This window comes from Mixophyes fleayi, chromosome 3 (genome assembly GCF_038048845.1).
Source record: "Mixophyes fleayi isolate aMixFle1 chromosome 3, aMixFle1.hap1, whole genome shotgun sequence".
NCBI classification, from domain to species: domain Eukaryota; kingdom Metazoa; phylum Chordata; class Amphibia; order Anura; family Limnodynastidae; genus Mixophyes; species Mixophyes fleayi.
The window spans coordinates 79,533,141-79,558,160 of record NC_134404.1 but is presented as its reverse complement, the minus strand read 5'-3'; the positions used below and the strand labels follow the sequence as shown (position 1 = coordinate 79,558,160).

The 25,020-nt window shown below is 38.9% G+C and overlaps 1 protein-coding gene across 1 annotated transcript in view; it reads left to right on the top strand.

Moving 5' to 3' along the window:
• CLSTN2 (calsyntenin 2) overlaps nucleotides 1–25,020 on the top strand; it is a 707,966-nt gene that overhangs the window by 508,089 nt on the left and 174,857 nt on the right. Inside the window, exon 3 of the mRNA XM_075201886.1 lies at nucleotides 5,777–5,972. Within this exon, the coding sequence (XP_075057987.1) occupies nucleotides 5,777–5,972 (196 nt within the window). The remainder of the gene's footprint in view (nucleotides 1–5,776; nucleotides 5,973–25,020) is intronic.

Genomic DNA, 25,020 nt, shown 5'->3' with positions numbered 1-25,020 from the left:
CCTCCTCACTGCATTCAAGATACCTGATGACCCACAGCATTTCTCGATCTGTAGTCAATGCTGAACCAACTTACTGAGTAGTAAAGTGACTGTGTGCACTGGACTAGAGAGATCAGCATCCTCTAGCTGAGATGACATCACAATGCTTGATATCATAGTTGGTAACCATGGTAACTTAGCAGCTGAACCTTAATATCACCTGCTCCATTTTGTAATGCACACTCACCCCTAAAACATATCATAGTGAATAGCATCGTATATCTGTGTTAGCTGTCAACATTTACGGTTCTCTGTTTTATTCTTTTAATTAAACATTTTTTTTAATAGTAAAACACCATTCATTATCAAATAGATGATGATGAATTGTGTATCGAGTATGTCACTGCATAATGATACGCTTAAAGTATATCTTAATGTGCTTTAAACATATCATTATACTGGTGAATTTACGTATTCATTTTTAATAAAACTCAAAATAAACATGTAAATTTACTTTTTTGCCCCATGTCATTTGTGTTTCTGCATTGGACACAAATGTGTCCAACTTTAAATAAGAACCTCTAAGCATATCTTGATGAGAACACATCTGTAGACTGCATTTTAAGTTGCATCCTAAAAAAAATTTGGTCAACTGTAAATCAGGCCATTAGGGGAACATTTACTAAACTGCGGGTTTGAAAAAGTGGAGATGTTGCCTATAGCAACCAGTCAGATTCTAGCAGTCATTTTGTAGAATGTACTAAATAAATGATAACTAGAATCTAATCTATTTCTAGTATAATACTATAGGCAAAATCTTCACTTTTTCAAACCAGCATTTTAGTAAATACACCCCTTAGTGTCTTAGAAAGTACACTAAAAAACATGTGATCTTATCAATAAGTCAGAATATATATCAGACCTGGATACATTTTCTTCCTCACTGCAATCAGATACCCGATGACTCGGAGCATTTGATGATCTGTAGCTGATCCTGAACCTAGTGACTCACTTGTTGAGTGACTGTGACTGAGTGACTGTGTGCACTGGGCAGCTCTAGCTGAGATGACATCACAATGCTTAACATCATTGTGGGTAATCATGGTAACCAAGCAGCCTAACCTTAATCAGATGCATGTTGAAATGTACACTCACCCCCAAAACATATCATACTGTTTAACATTATATATCTGTTTAAGTTGTCAATACCTGTACAGTCCAAAAATATAGTGTACTCACTAATTACAGCATGTATACACTAGTCATATAGAGCTTTACAAAAACATTTGCACATATTTTGCAATTGCAAGCAGGGTGTGACTTTAGGGATAGTACAGTGTATAACATATTTCTACTTCAAGATCATAGTAAGTTTTTGATCAATAAGTTTGGACATGCGTTCCTCTCTTTCTAATCTGCTTGTTCTTATATTTGTTCTAATTTGTTCATTGATTGCCACCCTTATTACAGGACTGTACCACTTAAATTTGTCTGGTTTTCTGTATAATTAAAATCCATATAGTGTTGTGAAAATCAGACAGGCGTATTTTCACTAAATAAACATGGACTAGATACAGAGCAGATATATAATTTTAGAGAATTAGAGTTTTTAATTTTTTCGTCAATATTTTATTTTTTATTGCCCATATCGTTTCGGATTGTGCAATTATCAACTAAAGGCTTATTCCTAAAAGCAACAATTTTACATAGCTCCACTTTAACCATAAAGCATCATCTGATCTCGTGCCACGAATATGTAGAGACCTTTATGAATTACACTACTTTTACACGTTTGTTATATGCTTCTCTTTCAAAATGCCATCACTTTGCAAAAATTTACATTTGTCCCAGATTTCTTTCTGTAAGCATATATGGTTGGGGGTTTTTTTTGGCAAAACGGTAAAAACATATGGTAATAATGTTCAAGTAATGCAACACCTAGGCAATCTCTGAAGCAGGGGCAGATTGGCAACTTAAAGTGGTCCTGGAAAAAAATTATGAAATTGGCCTCACGTAGGCAAGCCAACACAAACATATGAGGGGTTAGCACACTTATACCCAGCCACATCGGAGGTTGGCGAGGCCAATGCAACACAAAATAGTAGGCAGCCACTAGTAACTTTCACTCAATATAGAGGGCATCCTAGTGTCCTAGTGTCCATCAAACTATATAGAGTGGATCCTGGTGCCCGCCAAACAATACAGAGAGCATTCTAGTGTCCGCCAAACAATATAGAGAGCATCCTAGTGTCCATCAAACAATAGAGAGAGGATCCTAGTGTCCATCAAACAATAGAGAGAGGATCCTAGTAACCACCATATAATGTAGAGTCTAGTACACAGTCACATACCCAGTTTATCTTCTGGCTGCACTTTACAAACTTTTTCTCCACAATGATAGGGACACACACAATACACACCTGAGAGCAATTCTTTACGTATCCACACAGCTACATAACCTGCCCCAGGTAACCAAATCTATGGTTCCTCTGGGACTTACAAGCAGCCAGCCTCACTCCTTTATGTACCACAAGAGCTCAGTCAATGTTGAATATATGGTCATTTCACATTCTCTCTATTTGTGGAGAGAAAAAGGAAAAGCACAAAGAAAGTAGGTCATAGAAGCTTATAGACCAAGGACATGGTGGGAGCAGGCAAGAAGAAGAAAATGGAGCATAAGAGATGAAGACAGGGGGAGAAAGAGGGAAAGAGAGAATAATAGGGAACACTGGGGGCAGGATAAATATGGTGAATGAAGATGGGAAGCACATAAGTCATGGGAAAATTTTGACCAACATGTGAGAAGTGGAGGAGATATGGGTAGAACAGGATGAGAAGTGGAGCTGAGGTGAGGCCATTAGAAAAACATGGGGCATGTTGGCTTGATAGTCAAGGCGTTAACAGAGTTTACTCAAGGAGGCCACTTGAAACACATAGGGCTGACAAGAGGCAAATATTACCCAAGGTAAGACAATTTAGGGGGGCCAGAAATGAGACATGTAACAGAAGATACATGGAGGTGGTAGTGAACATCCTAGGTAACTATGTGTGCTGAGCATCTCCAATCTGGGTTCAGCACACACTTTTCTGATGCTTCCTCATACTGAGAATGAGCGTCAAGTCAGTGTGTGCTGAGCTTCGATTGAAGGAGCTGAGCACACATTCTTACTCAGGTGCAGATACATTGACACCAGGGGGAACAGACTAGGGCTGATCTCATGACATGGAATCCGGTGGCTGTTCCCTGGGGAGGGGCCAGCCACCAGGTTACAAATCAATATCAATCAATCACTAACAGGCCTGGGCCGGTTTCGATGAGCCATACGCAGATTAAAAGTGCTGAAATCGGCATAAAGTTTAACAAACGGTATATTAAGTGGCCCCATGAGCCATTGGCTTACTAGGAAAACTCACAGAGAAGTCTATGGCCATGTTGCCCCTAGATATACATACACATTGCAGAGTAAGGAAGCATTACCACTACACATTTTGAAAGCAAACTAACTCTTTATGAATGACCTTCTGCCAGTAGAATAGATTAACCTGGTACATATTTATTAGTAGTAGGGAACAGTGGCAAGTGTAATGTTTGTACAACAAATTTGTGCAATATATGTTATATATTTTCCATTAAAATCAATAAAAATGCCTGATCTAGAAATAGTGTTTTGCTTAGAAAATGTCTTTTAATGTGAATAATTGATTAAAATCACGACTTATTTAAATAATATAAATTAAAAACAATGATGATATTATTTTCTGTTAGACTATATACAGACATGGAAAATAGGCCGAGACACACTTATCTCCTAACTCTGTATACTGGGTCATAGAAAGTGCAAGGGAAGCTATTGTTATTTTTAGCACATAAAAGAGAGTAGAGATTAGCATTATTATTGTAATATTTATCTAATCCGTGCTGTGAAGATATTAATAATGACTTTTGTTACAGTAATTATAATTAGACTATGTGACCGAGAAATTAATGAGAGCAAGAAATTAATCCCACTGCCAAACAAGATAGTGCTAGAGACATTTATCATGTGATGAAGCTACTGTACGTGTTGTACCAAAATAATCAGCATGCAGTAAACATTGTTATAAAAATATGATACTTAAAGAAAAATAGCATTGAATTATGGATACAAGAGACTTTCTGAGATATAGTAAGAACCAGTCACTTCATAAAACTACAAAACACTTCTATGGAGGAAGTTGAAATATCGATTCATTTTATGTCTTAAAAATTGCAGTTACTGCTGAGCTATACAATTGAAATATGTCAGCAATTAAAGACAAACCGTCAGATTTGCCATAGTCTATGAAATGCTTAGCTATGTTAAACACTCACTGATAAAGTTTGTTATAAATTATGTTAGGTTAGTATTGTGTTTATTTGAAGTATGTTTAAACTGCATTACATGTTTAGATATAGATAAACATTCATAAGGATATGGGGGATCAGAGCTGGGTTTAGCAATGCGTACAAGTAGGCTTTTGCCAAGATGAGAGACTGAGAAGAGGGTCTTTCACTGAACAGTGTGTATTATAAATTAGGGTATTGCCTATATATTCTGCTCTGTGAGAAGATTGTCAAAGCTAAATCATGATAATGTAAAGGAGGGGGATAATAAGGGGTTTAGGGTGCCAAAAGTTCAAGTCATCACATAGTGGTGCTGTGTCACGAGGATACTACTTGCATCACCATTCCCTGCTCCCCTCTGCAATGACTCAATCACATCCTCACGCACCATAGACAAGGCGTGATGACAGTGCCCCTGCTGTGCGATGGAGTGAACTGCATCATTGTCAACAGGGGGCGGACCCTGATGACGCACAAGAAAGAGAAGTAGTAATGGGAGGGTGGCTTCTCCCATTGTAAGGTGGATCCCCCTAAATTCTCCAAGACCTTCTGGGACAGTAGGAAGTATTAACGTTTGAGATGAGAGGTCTTTAAACAAGTTGGATGTATGAAGTTTGTTTCATGCAGGTGTATTTTAACACCATAATCTTCCTGCATTAAGAGCCTAAAATCACTACACTGCTGTTGGGGAACCCTGCTTCTTTCCCTGTCTCACAGTTAGTTGTTTCCTGCTTGCTTCCATATCCCTCCCCACACATGCTGACCTTATCATATGTAGCCTTAGTCTCACTAATATATCCAAATGAGTGGATAGGTAATTGCCTCCCACAAGATCAGTACACTCATGTCCTGAAATCATCTGTGCTATTATTAATTGCCTTATGTTATGATTGGCTACAGGTTGTTCTGTCCTCACTCACTTCAAAGCTTGGAGAATTGTATTAAACATTGTAGCATTATCTTATTAAATAAAATCAATAGAAAGCAATATGAGAGCTACTAGCTAATCTACTAAGTAGTATAAGGATGTGACTTCTTCATATGCTTTAGAAAAGTTTAAAATGTAATTGCAACACAGTTAGGTGTGGATACATTCCCAGATGTGCCTTTTAGGAGGAAATACCTCTTGCAGGTGGTGGCCTGGTGCAGTGATATGCAGTTATAATGATGATTATTAGTAGCTATATCTATCGGCTTCTGATTGGCTGATTACTTATCGACCTCTACAGCTGACAGTACTTAAATCAATAACAGAGCAGCAATTGCAGCAAACATAGTCCCTCCCAGTAAGAGTGATACCATCTGTTATATTATAGGTACAATATTCATATTTTCGCTTAATATTTTGACAACATAATTTAAAACCTCCCTGCAAAAAATGTTTGTAATGTATGCTGCCGTTTGACTCAATTATCTATGTACTTTATCTTACAGGAGAAATATGTGCATTTAAAATCCATGGTCAGGACACTCCTTTTGAAGCTGTCGTACTCAACAGAACATCGGGTGAAGGTAGACTCAGAGCCAAAGGACCAATTGACTGTGAACTGCAAAAAGAGTACACCTTCATCATCCAGGCATATGACTGTGGGGCAAGTGCAAGTGGAGCTAATTGGAAGAAATCTCACAAGTAAGTCATTTTACATTGGGGGGAAAAATGACATAGACCCATTAGTAGATAGACAAATCAAACTGATTTATACACTGCTCTCAATCTAACAAAAAAATTAGTAATACACAGATTAATCTACATCTTTCCCACATTCTATATTTTTGCAATGACAAGTTCTGAATATAATGATGTATTTAGCTACTATGCAGGAGATTATGAACAGGTGAATCCCATTGAATAATTAGAAACCAATGAAAATAATCTCTCAAGAAGTGTAGTTGAAATAATAACTGTCTCAGCAACAGACAAGTATCATAACAGGTTAGCAGCTCAGTGTCCAGGGCTCTCGTCAAGTTCAGTTCCTGACACAGTAAAACTAAGGATACATAAAATGTCAGGTTTCAGACTTTGCCTGAATTATTCAGATTTTTAACAGGATTTGGCTAACTGAATCATGATTTCCCTGTCATTTTACTGTGCAGGATATGGTTATATATAACAGGAATTAACTGGCAAATAAGCTATTAAAGTAATTCTATTGTTTTCAAATAAGCATTGCATAAACGATTGTATTGTGTTTCCAAAGCACAAAGTAATTTATTTTAGCAGATGCAATAATTTAACAATTCAATACATGATTATAATACAGTACAGCCCATACCAAAAGATACATACATACCGCGCTCCCACTGGCACCAGCAGACAGTATTTTACTCCAGAATACTGTGGTCAGAAGAGACTGAGGCCAGTGCCAGTGAGAGCTGTTATTATATACACTCAGTGTTACAGTGAGAACAATGCAGATGGTGTGGCTTGCTTCCATTGGTCCAGGTATCAGGAAGGTCCAGAGTGCTGCAGGTCATAGGCCAGTTCAAACTAAAATATCCAAAGGTGGGGTCATCTCTCCAGGGGTTGTGCTCTGACTTTTCCCGCCAAGACTCCAGTTTTAACTAGTCTATTAGCATTTTATAGTCAGTATCACTTAAAGTATTTATTCCCTAACATCACTAACTAGAGTATGCAATGTGCGATCTCTTCGACGAATGAACTGGACACTTGCTGATGAATAGGGGATTAAAATGATACCAGACATGATACATTTCCTATAACCTGAACCTTAAATAACACTAAAGTGTATATATAATGATAATATATAAAGTAATAATAAACTAAATACTATCTGCTCATAAATCACTGTGGAATGGAATCAATATAAATATGAAATATATATAAATAACTAAATGTTGTAGTGCGAGTGTGTGCGTGCGTATTTTACCGTTCGCAGTATGCCATGTGTTAGTGGCATACTGATCGCAATTGTACGACAAAACAATATTAACCAATATACTTTTTGTTCATCCAATTATACGACTTCGACAAAGCTTTCCTTATTTAGCCTCCTAATGGTAATTTTAATAAGCAAATTAGTATTTGGATTCAGCAGAATATTTTATAGAAATATTTACCCTGTGGCCAGAACAGGCATATTTGAAACTGTTTAACTAAACTATACCTCCTCTTGAAATTAGCAGTATGAAAATTGTGCCAGGTTAACTAAATTTAAAATGTACCCATTAAAATCAGTAATCTGCATTTTAAAACACATCAGTGACCCCTGACTCTGATGTCAATATACAGCTCTAAAATCCTCTAAGTAGAGAAGAACATTTACATCGTAGTCACACGTTAACTAACTTGAAATATAAAAGAAGTAATCCAAAGGACAAAATTGTACTTCAACAAAATGTGTGATAATTGTTTAATGTATTCTATATAAACTCACAGCAATATGTATACATGTTAATTAACATGCAGAAAAATACAATATGAGTGGTTGCTATAAACAGCACATAGAATAAAATACAAATAGCGCACATGTTGTTGACACGTAAAAGACAGTTGTTTTTAGATGCAGATTGTTTCTCAAGTAGAAAACAAAAATTTAGCTGAATGAACTTCACACCCAAAGTGTTAAAAACATACTTGGGGTGACCACTAGCACCTTTAAATAGTCTGCATCGTCATGTCAACCAGACATTCACGTGTTCTATGATTCATGTACAGTACAACCTTAAAGGGACATATAAATATAGGGTATTTTTCTGCAACTTCACAGTAGGAAAATGAAATTTCAAGCTGATATTTTCCTCCATGTTTTACGGATCAGAAATTGCTTTGTGTGTACACATCCCCACTGTCTCCACAAGAGGTTTGCACAGCAGTCAATATTTTCTTTTTTATGGCTTAATAGCAATGGTGAACAAACAGTGGACCCAGTACAGTAATGATTGGGCCCCCATTGCCAGAAGGAGAGTGGGTCCTTGTATTTGATTCTCATGGTTATAAACCCTCATATTTAATTATATAGAAAATTCAATGTATCTGCTGCATGAAGATTTTCGCATCATACACTTTAAGTGTACCATGATGCAGTAGAGATGCCAGTCATGTTGATGATGGCGGGTATTTTAATGTAGACTAAAAAATAAATAGCCTTGTACTCATTTTTAATTTACTAACATAAGATTGAGCTGGTCCTAATATTGTCAGGATTCCCAATATGAAGACCACTGAGAGAGCATAAGTGGAACAAAGTAGTTTATTATAACACAGGTTAGGATGCAATAAATGGTAAAGCAATGAGTATAGCAGGGTATGGCAGTTATAGCATGGATAACACAGGAAGCCAAACATACAAAGAATGGTCAATAATAATATAGTTCAAAGAGTCAGTGCTGAGAAGCCGGATAACCAGGTCTAGTTCAGAAGCCGGAGAAGCAGGATAAACCACTCATGTCAGGATACCTGATTTACACAGGAGGCATGATGCACCAGACGATCCACGGATGACTGGCCTCCAGGTTACTCAGGAGGCATCGGAGGTGCCACGGATGTCAGGACTCCAGGATATTCAAGAGGCATCGGATGAGTCACGGGTGTCGGAAGTACAGGTTATTTAGGAGTCAGGAAGCAGAGGAGGAGTCCCGGGTGTCAGGACTGCAGGTTACTCAGGAGGCAGGAGGCACCGGATGCATTATGGGTATCAGGACTCCAAGTTACTTGGGAGGCAAAAGGCATGGATGATCAGCAGGCAGAGAAACTGTAGTGGGCTGCAGGGCGAAGTACTCAGAGGACGGTAGACAGACAGCCAGGAGACAAACACAGAAGTGAAAGAACTGCAGACACAGGAGCTAGATAGCTGGAGAAGTCACAGACTGTAGTACTGGATAGCTAGTGGTGCAATGGAATGCAGACACCAGGGCTGGATAGCTGGGTATGACACAGACTGTAGGTGCCCGATTGCTAGTGGTGCAATGGAATTCAGAAACAGGAAAGCAGGAGGGTCAGACAAGCCAAAGTCAAAGCCAGATGGTCAACCACGATACCAGGGAGAAATCAGATAGGTAGATGACATAAGCCCCATATCATGCAGCCACAAAAGTCTCCATATTATTCAACCAAAGTCTGTATATTGTAGTATCACAATAGCCCACATACTATATAACAGAGGTATTATGGAGTAACAAAAGTCCCCATTTCATATAGCTACAACATCCCCAATCTTGGGGAGATGTGTGAAAGGCCAGCAGTAGCAATGTGCACAACAGTAGAAATATGTCACGTTTTGTGACCACATCTAGTCATACCTGTAGTAATATGGCCAACAGAAGAAATGTGGCTAGAAATAAACTTATCAGCACTAATATGGCTAGTAAAAATACCCATTAGCACTAAGATACCCAGTAATGTGCCCAATAATATATCCATGAATAGTTTTATGTTCCGCAAAATGCAAGTTGATATGTTATGCAGCTGCCCACTTATATGTCAATCAGCAGTTTTATGTCCAGTAATATGGACATCAGCAGTTTTATGTCCAGTAATATGGACATCAGCAGTTTTCTGCTGACTAATGTGCCCATAAAAACCTTGTATGCCCAGTAATGTGTCTACCTGATAGTAACATGTCAATCTGCTGTTTGATGTAGAATCATGTGCCATCAGTTTTTTTTATGCTCAGCAAAATACCTACAAGCAGTTGTATGCTCAATTCTGCATCTATCCATGATTACATTCCCGGTGATTGCTTGCCCAGTTATGTGACCTATGTAAGTAATTTAGAAATCACACTTATAATGCATGCAATCTCCTTCTGTGTCCAGACATATGGTTTGTAAACTATCCCCGGCACTCAACGTAATGTGATTCATGAGCCTGACTTATTATCTATGGCACCTTTATATAATGTTGCATGATATGTGTCATTTGGTTCCTCCAGAGAAATGATCATGCCAGATTAAAAAGACGAAAAATTACAATTGAAAAAAGTTTTAAATGTGTTCTCTGTTAATAGATCTTGTCATGTGACACAGTGCAGCAGCATTGCCCGCACTGTGGGTAGTTCTGTCCTTGCTGACTAGCTTTTTTCCACAGATAGCCTATTAACCTTACTCCACCCATCAACTATCAACCACCCATTCTCCGGTTCATGATCCTTTAAATTACATCTGTGCCTACCTGCTCTTAACCTTGGTGTCAACCTTTAATGTAATTCAGACTCTGCCCATTACCTCTTCTACCAGTGCATGTTAATAATTAAATTAATGTAACTCACCATTTTGTAGTCATAAGTAGAGCTTCCAAGAGTAATCTTGGGCTCTGGTATGACTTCATGGACCCCCTCTCACCCCAGCTGCACGTGCTAAGAGAGTACCGCCTTGGAAGGGTGTGGCTGCGCAGAGCTGAGAACGCAGCCTCAGAGGGGTGTGGCTGCACAGACCAATAGGAAGCTCTTGTACTGTACAGTCTATTTCCCCTCACATAAAGCGGCTTAGCTGTGGCTGCAGCTTGCATATAATTTTCATTATTAATGTTGAGTAGTTTTAACACATTGTTCACTTTGCCAAACATACATGCTACAACTCAATATAAAGGGACATTAGATTGAAAAATATTTACTTATATATGTTTTTTGCTCACTTGCTACATTTGAACAAAAGAGAAAAACTTTTCCTGAGTGTAGTGATGTCAAATCAGCAGTCTGCAATTTTAAATAATTGGGATACATTTTTTTATTGTTTATTTTTCTGTTCATTTTATTTGACAAGGCAAACAATATGACAGCTGCTAACACAGAAAAATGCAATATATATATATATATATATATATATATATATATATATATATATATATTTTTTTTTTTTTTCATACAGTTACAATATTAACACACACTCTCTCTCCCACTCTTCTCAATGTGTGTCAGTGATATTAACTTTTTACATCCTTCAGGACCAATATTTTTAGAGGTTTGACTAATATTATGTAAAAAGCTTATTTTATAAAATCTGTATTATTAAAAATAACTCTGTTTTTAACACCTTAGTAGTCTTTTATCAGGAATAAATGACTCAGAACATTAATAGACATTTTCTTTAAAATGTACAGGTATAAATGTTCTGGTTACAGAGGTAGACCTAACAGTCACAGGTACACTAAAAAAAGAAAAGGTAATATATACTAATACAAATATATGCTTAAAATATCTTATCAATGAATTCCATCGCTTTAGTTCCTATGGATATTTATGGAAGTGTACAGTATTTGTTAATCGTTAGGTGCAAAATTTGAATATTAATGGTTCCGTTGGCCTATTCACCAGTTTAAGGATATATATATTAGGATAGGGATTTTATATTTACCTTTTAGCTGTTGGGCCTGTGCTCTGGTTTAAGCTGTAATACGTGCACAGTGCTAGTAATGCGTACTGGCTACTCTCATTAGTCACATTCCCGTACACAATTTCACACACATTGATGCAATCCTGGGTTGCATAACTGTAAAACTGCAAATTCTGCCACCATTAATAAGATAACACTTTCTGCCACTGGTATTCTCCAGGCTTTAGGGCCTAAAGAAAGTGGAACAGACCTATTTTGTAGGACTACATTGTCGTATTGGAAAATTCCCTGTGGCATCCTTGCTTGGATAGTACAACTTCAGCAGCTGATCCTCATGTCGTGGTGTATTCTGCCCTTGATGATTCTGTTAATCATGCCATCATATGTGACATTCATGCGGGCAGGACCTGTCTATTGAGTGCATAAGGGCATAGAGACCCCACAAATGCAATTGGCGGGTCGTGTTTTGGGAAACCCACCATAAAAATACTGCTTTCTCCAATCGTAAAAAATGCTAAACTCCTATTATACATTAAAGGATATTTTTTATCAACATCAATGACTTTATGATTAAATAAATCTTGCACAGTTGTATTGGATTTTGTTGATTTGGATTGATTGAATAAGAGATATAGATAATGTGGAAAATGTTAGTGGTGGTTTGTCTGGCCATCATCAATATTCTTTATCAGTTTTACTATAAGGAAATCTATTCACAACTGTATATTTAAATTCCTTTCAAGAAACTTTCCCCGAGTTTAGAAAAGACTTAGCACGGAATGAAATATCATTCAACAAGTATTAAACCTAAGGAACAGAAAATAATATTGTAAGAAGCAATTGAATTTCACATCGACACTCATACAATGCAGGCATACATTGTCTCTTCACTAGACTCCCATACCTCATTATTGTACTGCACTATGCATCTTCTTGCCATTCTCATTTATGTAATTGCTGGGAGCTCTGTCGTAGGCTCTCCATTTCTCATCTCTTGCTGCTTTTGTCCCTTTATCATGTGCCTCTGTCCCTTCTGAGAGTGGAGGAGAATTACTTTTGCCCATGCTGATTAAAGAGGACCAACATTGTGACTGTGTTATTAAATCTAATACTGCACATTGTCTCCCCACCAGCAATGCCTTGTGACTGGCTTTCCAAATGCGAGCTCAGTGATGTGCATTTCAGCAGTCTATGATCATTTCTTATTTATATAGAAATGATATTTTAAAAGAAAGTTTTATTTCCAGCATTTTCAGCCACCACTGTTCTGTAATACATACTGTACTGAGCATGTAGAAATTTAAAATATTGATATTACGACATTGTTTATGGTGTTTGACATTTATTTCAAATGTGGAAACGAAAAGGTGTTCGTAGTGTAAACCTTTTATTGTCAAACAGCCTTTAAAAAGTAAGAACCGCGTACTGTCCAGCACCATTTCCTGAGGGAATAGAGCCACAGAATTTGGATATTTTAGTAAAGCTCCACTGCCAGTTCTAAGCTTGAACTGTATGTTCAACCAAGCCACGTCCGGATGCATTTCATCGATGGAACTTTGTCAGATGTGTTGTTTACTATTCTAGGGGCATTCTGTTCAAATTATATGAGCTCACCAATCGCGCAAGAGAGTTGTGACGCTTCAGTCCAATCGGATAAGACTCTCCTTTGGCCAATTCCATTTCAGTGAGAATATTCATTCAGCCAATCAAAATTCAGAAACCCCAGTCTAGAAGTAAACATGAACAAGCCCATAATAATCACTAATGATATAAATCAATACGTTGTACAACAGTATTAAAAATTCAGACTTTCTCTGTATAAGTTCAAACCAGGTCAGACTCTGAAAACTCAACAGCAAGAAACAAGCTATAGAAGTGAATTGTTACTAATAAATGTTTACAATGGATTCTGAATTAACAAATAATCACAGATGATGTCATAGTCAAAACTAAGTAGCAATATAAATTGAATTTACATAAATAATTGTCTGTCAGACCCAAACATTTAAAGAAAATATCTTAAAAACCTAGACATTTTAATAATATACAGTAAGAAATACTGCTAAAAAAGGCATTTTCTTAAAATTAATATTAATAAATCCCAGGGTAGAACCCTTAAACCGCTCTCTCATACCACGTTCACATTGCCGACCGACAATATCCGGGTATATGAACCCAGGATATTGCCGGGTAACAGAGCCTCCCACCCCGGCAAATTCCCGGGTCGAACAGGTTCACACTGAACCTGGGTCTGCCCGGGTCTACCTGGCAACATCACAAGAGGAGCTTTGATTGGCTCCTCTTGTGATGTTGATTTTTTTAAAAAAACAAAAACCCGTGTCTTACCGTTCAGACTGGCATCTACATGGGCCGGACATGAAAATAACCCTTCAAAAGACTCGGGTTCAATTGCTGGGTCATCCAATCCTTGTAGATTCAGAGGACCCAGTTCACACTCAACCCGGGTTGCCAGGGTGAGTCCCGACAATAACTGGGTTTTTGAGGCATTATGAACGAGGTATTATTAAAACTCTATATAAATTTATAAAAATGAAAATAAAAAAATGTTTTAAAAAAATAATCGAATACTTAACATATTTTATTACTATATTTTTTTATTGTTAGAATAAACAATATTATCACATAGAGTTGGAATGTAGTTATTGTAAAATAAAAAGGAGAAAGCGGGGAGACAGATAAAAACATATTATTTAAATAAAAAGGGCGGAATGCATTGTTATAAAAATAGGAGTAACTTCACATCCTTTGCGTACCCTTGGATAAAGGGTATTCAAAATAACAGTGCAAAATGTTTCTCTTTGTGAGAGTTTGAGTCATTTATTTCCACCCATTTTTTTTTTTACTGTTTTGACATATTGTATAACCTTAAATGCTAAACCCTCAGGGTTTGAATAGCAAAATCTGCAAAAGTATTTTGGAATACTGTATTCTAAAGTACATATATGTCCTTAACATGCTTTTGGATGTGAATTTTCTAATTTTCCTGATATACTTTAAGCTACATTCGTAATACAAAATAGAAAACACAACAGATTTATTAATATCAATCTGAGCAGTTATTTTGCTTTTAATCAAATAAGCAGAGTCTTAAAATGTTCTGACATCTTTGTGAAGATATTTGCACATTTTACAACAGTTGCATGGATAGTGTCCTCTGAACATCTTTAAGCATTCTCCTGAGGAAGGAGGTTTTTCCACCTCCAAATAACTTGATGATAGATATGTTTGCTGACCTTTTTAAATAATGTATTTGGCTTCTCTGGAATATAAATTGAAGGAAATGGATCTAGTTTCAATTTGTGCCAGTGCCTTGCCTTCTTTTTTGTAAGTATTTCTGATATATTATATTGAGTTATAAGGAACAGAACTATTTCTTATCATTCATATCAATCTGATTTTTTTTGTTTCATAAGTTAATAGAGTGTTCCTTTATATCACAGCTTAGTATTTTCTATGACATCATCTGTGATTATCTCGTGGTTGATCTATACATATTTAAAATTTTTGAGCTGTTTTATTGAAATGTATATTCTCACGTAATTGTATATCCATTGTAAACATTTCATATTTTTAAATGCTCAGCTGCCTTAATATATAAACATGTAACAAATAACATGTATATTCTGTTCCCTGTTACTGTAATCTATATGGATATCATTAATGAGTAGTACAGGCTTGTTCATTATTTTCTTTTAGTCCAGATTTCTGATTCTGATTGACTAAATGGTATGTACCCACTGATATGTGATTGACCAAACGAGAGACTTATCTGATTGGACAGGAGAGTCATACCTCGCTTATGCAATTGGTGAGTCCTTACTATTTGAATATAGTGTGCCCAGGCCTAGTCACCACACGGACAAAGTCCCCACGGCAAAATGCATTGAAATTTGCCTTGGCGCACATACAGTTAAAATTTAGAACTGGGAGTGGAACTCTACTATACCTGTATTACATCAGCGAAAGGTACTGGACTGCTTGGTTTATACTGTGATGCTCATCGTCATTTAGATTGTATAGATTTACTGAGCTCATAGAAGAATCAGTTATTAAGAGGGCTAGATGCAAACTCTTAGGGCTTGTTGCATTAAGAAAAGAAAAGTAAAAAACAGGAGTAAATTTGCTCCAGCACAAACCATGGTACAATGGAAAGTGTGCAAATTAGTTTATTATTTTGCACGTGAGGAAAATACTGGCTGTTTCATGTAGCACAAATACTTGATAGCTTTATTTTTACACATAAATGCAGTATTAAGTTGACCTAGGACGTGCCCTACCCCAACTATAAATCTGTCCCCACATTTTAAATGTACCCCCCCCCCCCCTTCCCCATACAACATGGTTTTGCCAGGGTGCAAATTTACTAATGAACCGGGCCCTTTGTGTTTTCTGGCTTACTGATTTGTTCTAAAATGCTTTTTTTCCATCATGAAGTAAATCCCTTTGACTCTAACAGCCTCCTCAGCTAGATTAACAAATCTAAGGTTATTTTCTATTAATTATTTATTTACTTGAATTAACACTGTATTAATTATTGCATTTTGAATTATTTATAAAAGGAGGTAAAGCACACTCCATACATTTACACTGTTTACTTGAAATGTTTAAGGCAAGAAAAGAGAAACAACATAGAAACAATCAATATGAATGACAGTTTCCCCCAATGTTTTTGTTTTGTCATGTTTTAAATGTGTGTTTTAGCGATCCCTAGAGCACACCCATGCTTTGTCATGCTTTGTAGCCAATAGCTAACTCAAGAGCACCCCCAAACATTTGCACTCTAAACCCCCTGAAGCTCATATAAATATCTTCTCTTACAACTGGAATGTCGCACAGTCAGCAAGGTGTGATCTGCCAAGCTCCTACCATCAGAAAGTTTAACATTTTGCATATATCTGTAGTGGCCATTTTCACACACTAAGCTATGTAGGAACCTGTATATAAACATTTGCACATAAATAGGATTATTGCATCAAAAATTGACATTTACTCTGAGGGAGCCACATTTTTATAGCATTAATGACTCATGATTTAATAGCAAATCAATTACATTAATTCTGTCAAGTGTGACCAGCAATATCTCCTGCCCTACTGGGCCTATAAGTAAACATGAGAGAGACAGATGCTTGAAATGTTCAGAATCAATGTAGATGTATTAATAAGTTAAAAGTACTTTGTACACAAGTAGCTTTTGAAAATATGTTTTATTTAAAATAGCATTGTGGCTGTTTCACATAGGAATAACTTATTGTAAATATTTATTTGATTTAGTGGTGCAGTGCACCGCTGTATATCATTGCAAATGTACTGATTTTTTTTTATATTGTGTTGTATTTCTGTATAGGAAATGTATTGATTTCTGAGACAGTACGCCAGGGAAGGAAATTTGTTTTTGTTCTGTAACTTCTAAAGGCAGGTTAATGCATGCTAATTAAGTTAATTAGATGTTTTCATCTCAGTGACCAACAGGTCCTTTTAAACTGAATGTACGGGAGGGGGGTTCGTTAGACTGTCATCCTGTGCCTGAGAGAGATATGAAACCTGTAAGAAAGAAAAACAAAAGAAGCTGGATCTAAGTTTGGTACATAATGCAGTCCGTACTGTGAATCAGACTTAGATCCAGCTTCTTTTGTTTGCCTTTCTTCCATGGTGCCAATTATGGCCGGTTGCAGGGGTGGATTGGCCATTGGGCCTACCGGGAATTTTACCGGTAGGTCGGGGGCCTGATGAGGCTGACCGTCGGCTACTTGATGGTTTTGTTTTATTACACCTTTTTTTTAATCTGTTTTTTTTTATTTTTATCATGGATGCCGGCCGACTATCAGGGCCATCCTAATATGGGGACGGATTGGGGGGGGGGAAGAGAGGGAGCAGCGGAGGCCCCCTGAATCAGGGGTGCCATTAGGGGAGCATCGTTGTGGCAGAGGAACTGATCATAAACCCCGCCCCCATGAGTGGCCGCATCCTTGTCCTATCCAGTAATTAACAAAGGTCACATGGGACGCACACCATGTGACTGGTGCTGTCCCATGTGTACTGTGCAGGAAGCGCCGCTGGAATAAGGTAAGTGTGAGGGTGTTTTATGTCAATGTAGCGTGTGCTAGTGTTGTGGCTATGTAATGAGGGTCAGGACAGGAGACCTTATGTCAATGTAGTGTGTATGCAGGGGGCTAATGTCACTATAGTGTGTGTGGACAGGGGGATAATGTCACTATAGTGTGTGTGTGCAGGGGGCTAATGTCACTATAGTGTGTGTGGACAGGGGGATAATGTCACTATAGTGTGTGTGGACAGGGGGATAATGTCACTATAGTGTGTGTGGACAGGGGGCTAATGTCACTATAGTGTGTGTGCAGGGATGCTTATGTCACTATAGTGTGTGTGCAGGGGGGCTTATGTCACTATAGTGTGTGTGCAGGAGGGCTTATGTCACGGTAATGGGGGTGAGGGCAGGGGGCTTATGTCAGTATAGTGTGTGGGCAGGGGTTCTTATGGCAATGAAATGGGGGTGAGGACTGGGGTCATATGACAATGAAAAAGGATGAGGGCAGGAGGCAGGCGCTGGGAGAGGCGTGCACGGGGGGCACACAGGCGGCCGCATCACATGATCATGTGATGCGGCCGCCTGTGCGCTGACACGGCCGCATCTGATGTCATCAGATGCAGCCGCGAGGGAAAGCATAGTATTTTGCAGCCGGGGGGTATTTTGCGGCCGGGGGCGGCCGGCCGGCCTACCCCCCGGCCCTAATAGCGGCCTGACCGAGCGGCCCGGGGGGCCGATGCCCCCCTGCCCCCCGGGCCAGCCCGCCCCTGGCAGGAGGGCATATGACAATGAAATGGGGGTGAGGGCAGGGGGGCTTATGGCAATGAAATGGGGGTGTGAGTTAGGTGGTGACTAATGGGTGATGGTGGGGCAATTTAGTTTAATAGTGGGGGCCTCATAATTTAAGATGAGGTGGCAGGACTTTAAATTTAATGCTAGTTTGGGGCTATTAATTGAATGTGGGGCTGATTTTGGGGAGGAGGGCTATTTATTAAATGTGAATACGAATAAATTAAGGCAAGGGATGATTTTGGGAAATGGTTATATTTATTAAATGTAAATGCTATTTATTGCTGGTCCTGTTTGGACGTAGGGAAATAGGTTAATTTATTAAATGTGGATACTATTAAATGTAATGTTTGGGTTAGTTGGAGGGAAATAGATCTATTTATCAAATGTGAATACTTTTATTTTAATGGAGCTAGAGGGAGGCCTAATTATTAAACGTGTGTGCTATTGATTTAACGCTCATTGGAGTTTTCTTAATTTAATGTACCCAATTTTTTTTCCAGATAGGACTCTCAACATTCCAGGATCCAGACAAGCAACAACTAGGCTAAAGACACCAACAGTCACAGGTAGGGAAATCGACAAGAACTGGACACACATACTCTGGTACATACAGTAGGCACACAAACACAGTGAGCGCACACACATACGGGGACAGACACAGTGGGTACACACACATACTGGGCCCCGCCTACCATTTATTTGGCCCTGCCCACATGAGGCCACTTTCAGACTTTTTTCCAGGGCCACTTTAAGTTCCCAATCCGCCCCTGACTGGTTAATAACACCTCTATTCGATTTATCCTGGGATATTACTGATGATACCTTGAAAAAATATACAATTTAACAGATTGGTTGAAACTTTGACATTATATTAAAGAGTGAACAGTCCATCCACAATATACTAGTGCAACAACACTTTCATTTACAGAAATATAAAACCTAACAGCAAGTGATTTAGGAAATCACAGTTTGGTATAAAATTATAGTATAAATAATAGCATAAATTGCATTTAAAATCCAAATTTAGAGACTATATCACATTCTGGTGTTAAAAATCTGAGGTAATATCTCAGATGCTTTGGTGCCGTCAAAGATCAGGGGGCTTGTAAGGACTACTTGAGCTAATAAAACATCACTGCTTCAAGATCCTGCTTTGAAGCCTATTTACCTGCTGTAATTCCTGTGGCCTACAGATTAGAACAATCTAATCCATTATCTGACTGTTCTGAGGTTGGGACCCAGCTTCTAATAACAATGCTATGCCTGCTACCCTGCAGCTCTGGCCAGTGTGATAGGCCAGGGGGAACCATCCACAGCAATCCTGACCTAAGGGAAGAGGTTAGGTGTACTAGCCCAGGTGCCCAGCTAGGGGAACCTGGACTCACTAGCATTGAGAGTTACCCAGAAGAAAGCGGTTCTAGGTGCCATTGAAGGAGCCTAGTGGTGGCAGCAGAGCCCTTCCTACTGCATTTAGAGGGGCACAATTGGGATAAAGAAAGGGGGCGGTGGCAAGGCAAGCCCAGCCGAGCGTCAGCAACATGGACAGGATGACATAGGAGGTCCATCCTGACAAGTATTACAGTGACTTTTCAACCAAGCAACAATAACTCTGTATTAAGGACTTATCAGTAATAGTGGGGACATGCCTGCACCACACAGTCAAAAACTGAGTGTAGTCCACCTAATGGGGAATGGTCAGACAGATTAGGAACATGGCTGTTTCAATCAGTGCTTGGTCAAGGTGGATCTAGGATCTAGAGACTTGCTGTTTCTTAGACTTATTGTGCAATTATGGTAAGTATACTATAAAAGTAGATTTCATGATATAACAATCTCTCAAGATTTAGTGAGGGCCAACATGTTTTGTGATTCATTTAGAGTTTGACACATTTTCCGCACTGAGGGCCTGAGTCATTAAGGCAGCATACTGAGCGCATTGTGCTGTTCTTCTCAACGGCACGTAAATTGGCTCTGCATACTCCCGGAGTCAGCAAGGAATGGATGTCAAGGTACGTGTGGTGTTGACTATGGGTGCAGGTTCACTCTGCTGTATTAGACCAGACACTGCAGGATGCGTACAGTACGTATGTGGAATATGAAATCTCAAAAGAACGCACAGAAAAATAAATATTAATCAATTAAAGTTACTTGTCAATAATATAGTCATTTATGATTAGAAATGGAAATTATATAAAAAAAAAGTTTTATAAAAAATTTGTATGTTGAAAAACATTAGGGTTAGGCTGCCCTTAATGTCTACTGTACATACAATACATTTATTAGGCTGTCCTTAATGTCTACTGTACATAAAATACATTTTTACAGTTGCTCCAGATTGCAGACACATGTTACAGCATGCATACAATACTGACTCAGAGCTGCATTCCGACATGGCTGAACTCGCTTGGGTTTGGCATGCCCACATTGTGCATGGAGTACGGGCACACGGCCCTTCCATGCCCTGTTCACTCCCCGAAATCGTAGACCATCGTAACTGTCATTTGCGTTGGCATACGCAGCGAACTTGCTTTCGTTGGGCGACCGAGTGTCCTTGTTCTGGGCATGTGCAGAAGGGAATTGCGTACGATACGCACAAAAAACAGAGATACATTCCTTAATGACTCAGGCCCTAAATGTATGTTGAAAAATTTTGGGCCAGTTATCACTGTCAGTCATCACTTACACCTGACCTGCAGCTGGTGCAAATGATATGTCTGAAACCAGTCGTACATAAGAAAAACCCACTTGAGTCGGCCACATCTGCGTCACCACATCCTTGGAATGCTTTTACTGTGTATAGCCTATGTCTGTTCCCCTCCTCCTTCCCCTATTCGCCCTTCAAGACGCAGGCAGTCGTAGATGTCATTTGCGTTCAGACATGAATTGCATGCAAATGTGTTAATTGGCGTAAGGTCCATTTCTAAGCTATTCCAGAGCTATTTCACGTAATATACAGCAGGCAAACAGACCTACAATGGAACATGAATTAGGCCCTCTGCCACAAACAAAATGTTTACTTAAGTGTGGTTGTTGAGTCACACATATCTCAAGATACATGCAACTCAAAAACGGCAGTATTTCCGCATCCAGCATACAAATGTGTATACTTACACTTAGCAATAGTGTAGCAATGCAGCTTGACAGTGGTAGTAGTAAATGCAAAATTTGCAATACACTATTTGGACACAATCTAATAACATAATGAAGTATCATGTACCCATGAGAGAATAGTGGCTTGACAGTGTTATTAATAAATGTGAAAGTCATATTTTTATGTATAAAATGTAATGAAATACAAACATCCCCACATCCGTTATTTACCACTTTATAAATCAAATGGGAATCTTCTTTCCTGTAGTTGTGGAAACAAAAATGACAATAAGAAATGAGAACAGTGGTGGAACTACTGTGGATGCAGGGGGTGCAGACACTATGGGACCCATAGGTAAGGGGGATACAATATCTGTTCCTCCCCAGTCTGAGGCTCAGCTCCTCCCTCCAGGGTGTGGTGCGGCATATCGATGCCGAGAAGAACGACAAGACTCACCATGACGTGACTATTCCGAAGGAGCTGGTTCCCGACCCTGCCCGATGACGACTCCTCTTCACCCCGCCTGCTGGCGCCAATGACGATGAAGCAAGAAGGCGGCTGCAGCTGATGATGTATGCACCCATGAAAATGGTATAATCCTTTCTAAAATACATTGTACATGGGTGTATGCTTACCTTACCCCCTTAACAACAGCGACAATGCCGTCGGCATGCTCAATGATGTCATCATCTGCAGTCGCCTTCTTGCTTCATCGTCATTGGCTGCTGTCGGGGTGAAGAGGAGTCGTCATCAGGCAGGGTCGGGAACCAGCTCTTTTGGAATAGTAACGTCGGGGTGAGTCTTGTCGGGGTAGTCAGCATCGATATGCTGACTACCACCGTCCCTCCAGACCCCAGCTGCACTCCCCCATGTCCCCTCTCTGCTCTGATAATGTTGCTAACAATCAGAAATACGCCACCTGTCCAGCTGATAGCACTGAAAGCATTCTGGCCATTTCATATGAAGTCAGGGGCCTTAATCTATTACTCTGTTTGAACATTGTTTCTGCACTCTGCAAGAAGTTAACTCTTAGTGCTGCCAAGAAGCTGACAGTTTTTTTAAAACGGCACAGCAAAAAAAAGACAACATTTATAAAACATTATATCATTAATTGAACAACGCTAATTGAAAATGAACATCTTTAATTTATCATAGCTATTATGTTTTCTATTCTATATATGCAAATATTATTTGTCTACTGACTTGCATTTAGTAGAGCTGTATCATTTTTGTAGTAGGAAGAAATTACCAGCATTAAAAAATAGTTACTTAGTTAATAAAAACATGCATTTATTTCACAATTTTAATTCCTTTCCTTAAAAAACAAATTAATTAAAACAATGTTTGCCTTTAAGCCAGTTATAGCTTACCATGCCACATCTATAAGGGCTTCTATCCACCTCAAAGCTAGTGTTCTATATTTTGTGTGTTTACCATTGGTAGACACATTGGAGAAGTCTACAGTGATGTCCGAACACTGACCCCCGTGTTTTGGTTTTGGATCTAGATTAAGTTTGTGTTTTGGTTTTGGCAAAACCACCCTCGCGTGTTTTGGTTTTGGATATGTATTTTTTTTTAGAAAAATAGCTAATATATGCTAAAATCACATAATGTAGCTTTTTTTTTTTTGTTCCTACATTATTATTAACCTTAATAACACTAATTTCCAGTAATTTACAGTCAATTTTGACCACCTCACAGGTCACAATATTATTTTCATCCAATTTCGGACGAAGACTGCAGCGACCTGGCTGGATGCTAAGCGACAGAGCAACGACAAAAACACACAGCAGTTCAAAGTACTTCTCGGAAACATTGCCAAAAAGCACTGGCAGAAAAGAAAAGTGGTGCAAGATGGCATTGTCATTGGGCCTTCCCACCCACCTTTATGTAAGATATTGAAAAGGACATGTACATTTTAACAAAGCAAGAACTCCAGCGACAAGCAGTACCAATTTTGTGGCTGAAGTGCTTCGTTTGTTTGGGCCCTCACAAATCAAGCTACCAATAGCTTAGCTGCCTTAAGCCCAACAGTGCTGTCAATGAACTCTACATTATTAAACCATGTCTGCTTGTGCTGCATTTTTAATCTCCTCCTCTGTGGATACCTCCCTCTCATCCCTGAAGAACTGTCAAACCGAGGTAGACACAGGAATGGATATTACAACTGGAGTGGAATTACATCTGCTTCAGGCAGACTGTGACGTGAAACATATGGGCAGCATGGATTCTGTCATGTTGGAATACCCTGCATTGAACAGAGATTTAAACCAACTTATAGATGCAGTTGAGGAGACCATAATTAAATTAAAACATCGCCCACCAGATGAGATCCCAGATTTAAGAGAGCTTGTACATGAGAGATACACTTCACTTCAGAAGAATAATAGGAGGAGGCCCTGAGGCAGGATGATAAATATGTGCAGTTTAAAGAACAGCTAAGAGACCTGAGAAAACAAATGGGTGTGTCACCGGCCCCTGCAGACGAAAATTTGGAATATAAAGACGAGATCGCTGTCACCCAGAGCACTCCTATAACACAGTTGGAGATGGTAAACCAATGAAAAACAAAGTATGTGCTCACACATACAAGAGAGAAGCAATTGAAAGGATGATTGAAAACAAACTTCAGCACTTTTAGCACATGTAGGTAACACTGGCACACAAAGGTAGCTGAAAGGATAAGTGGTGCAAGATGGAATTGTCCTTGGGGATTATAATGGATATTAAAAAGGACATGGACACTTTAACAAACGGAGCACTTCAGCGACAAGGAGGGACACTTTTGTGGCTGAAGTGCTTGGGGGGGGCCACCCACAAAACAAGGTAACAATGGGCTTAAGGCAGCTAAGGTAACAGCTAAGATAACAGTGCTATCAATGAACTCTACAGTGGCAAGATGTTGTCATCATCTTCATCCTCAGGTGAGGATGCTTGTGAGGATGGAGGAACAACGAAAAGCCATCCACGCTTACTCCACAAGCCATGACATTAAGAACGGAGGGGGAATATATTTTAGTCCAGCACAGTGGAGAATACTTTCCGTGTTGTGCAAGGTGCTGAAACAATTCGAAGTAGTCACCTGTGAACTGAGTTCAGACACTGATAGCTTAAGCAAAGTGATTCCCTTAATTAGACTTTTGGAAAAGCACCTTGAAAAATTGAAGGAGGAGATTAAACAAAGCAATTACGCTAAGTATGTCAGACTTGTAGATAAAGTACTTTAATCGCTTCACCAGGATCGAAGAGTTATCAACTTCTGGAAATCGTATCACTACATTTTGGCGACTATGCTTGATACTAGGTTTAAGAGCTATGTCTTCTCTTTATTTCCCACTGTCCCAGATCACAAGAGATGCAATGAGCTCCTGGTGAGCAAGCTGATAGCTGAAGTGGTACCTGACACAACGGTGTCCCCTCCTTCAGTTTCTCAGGCTACTG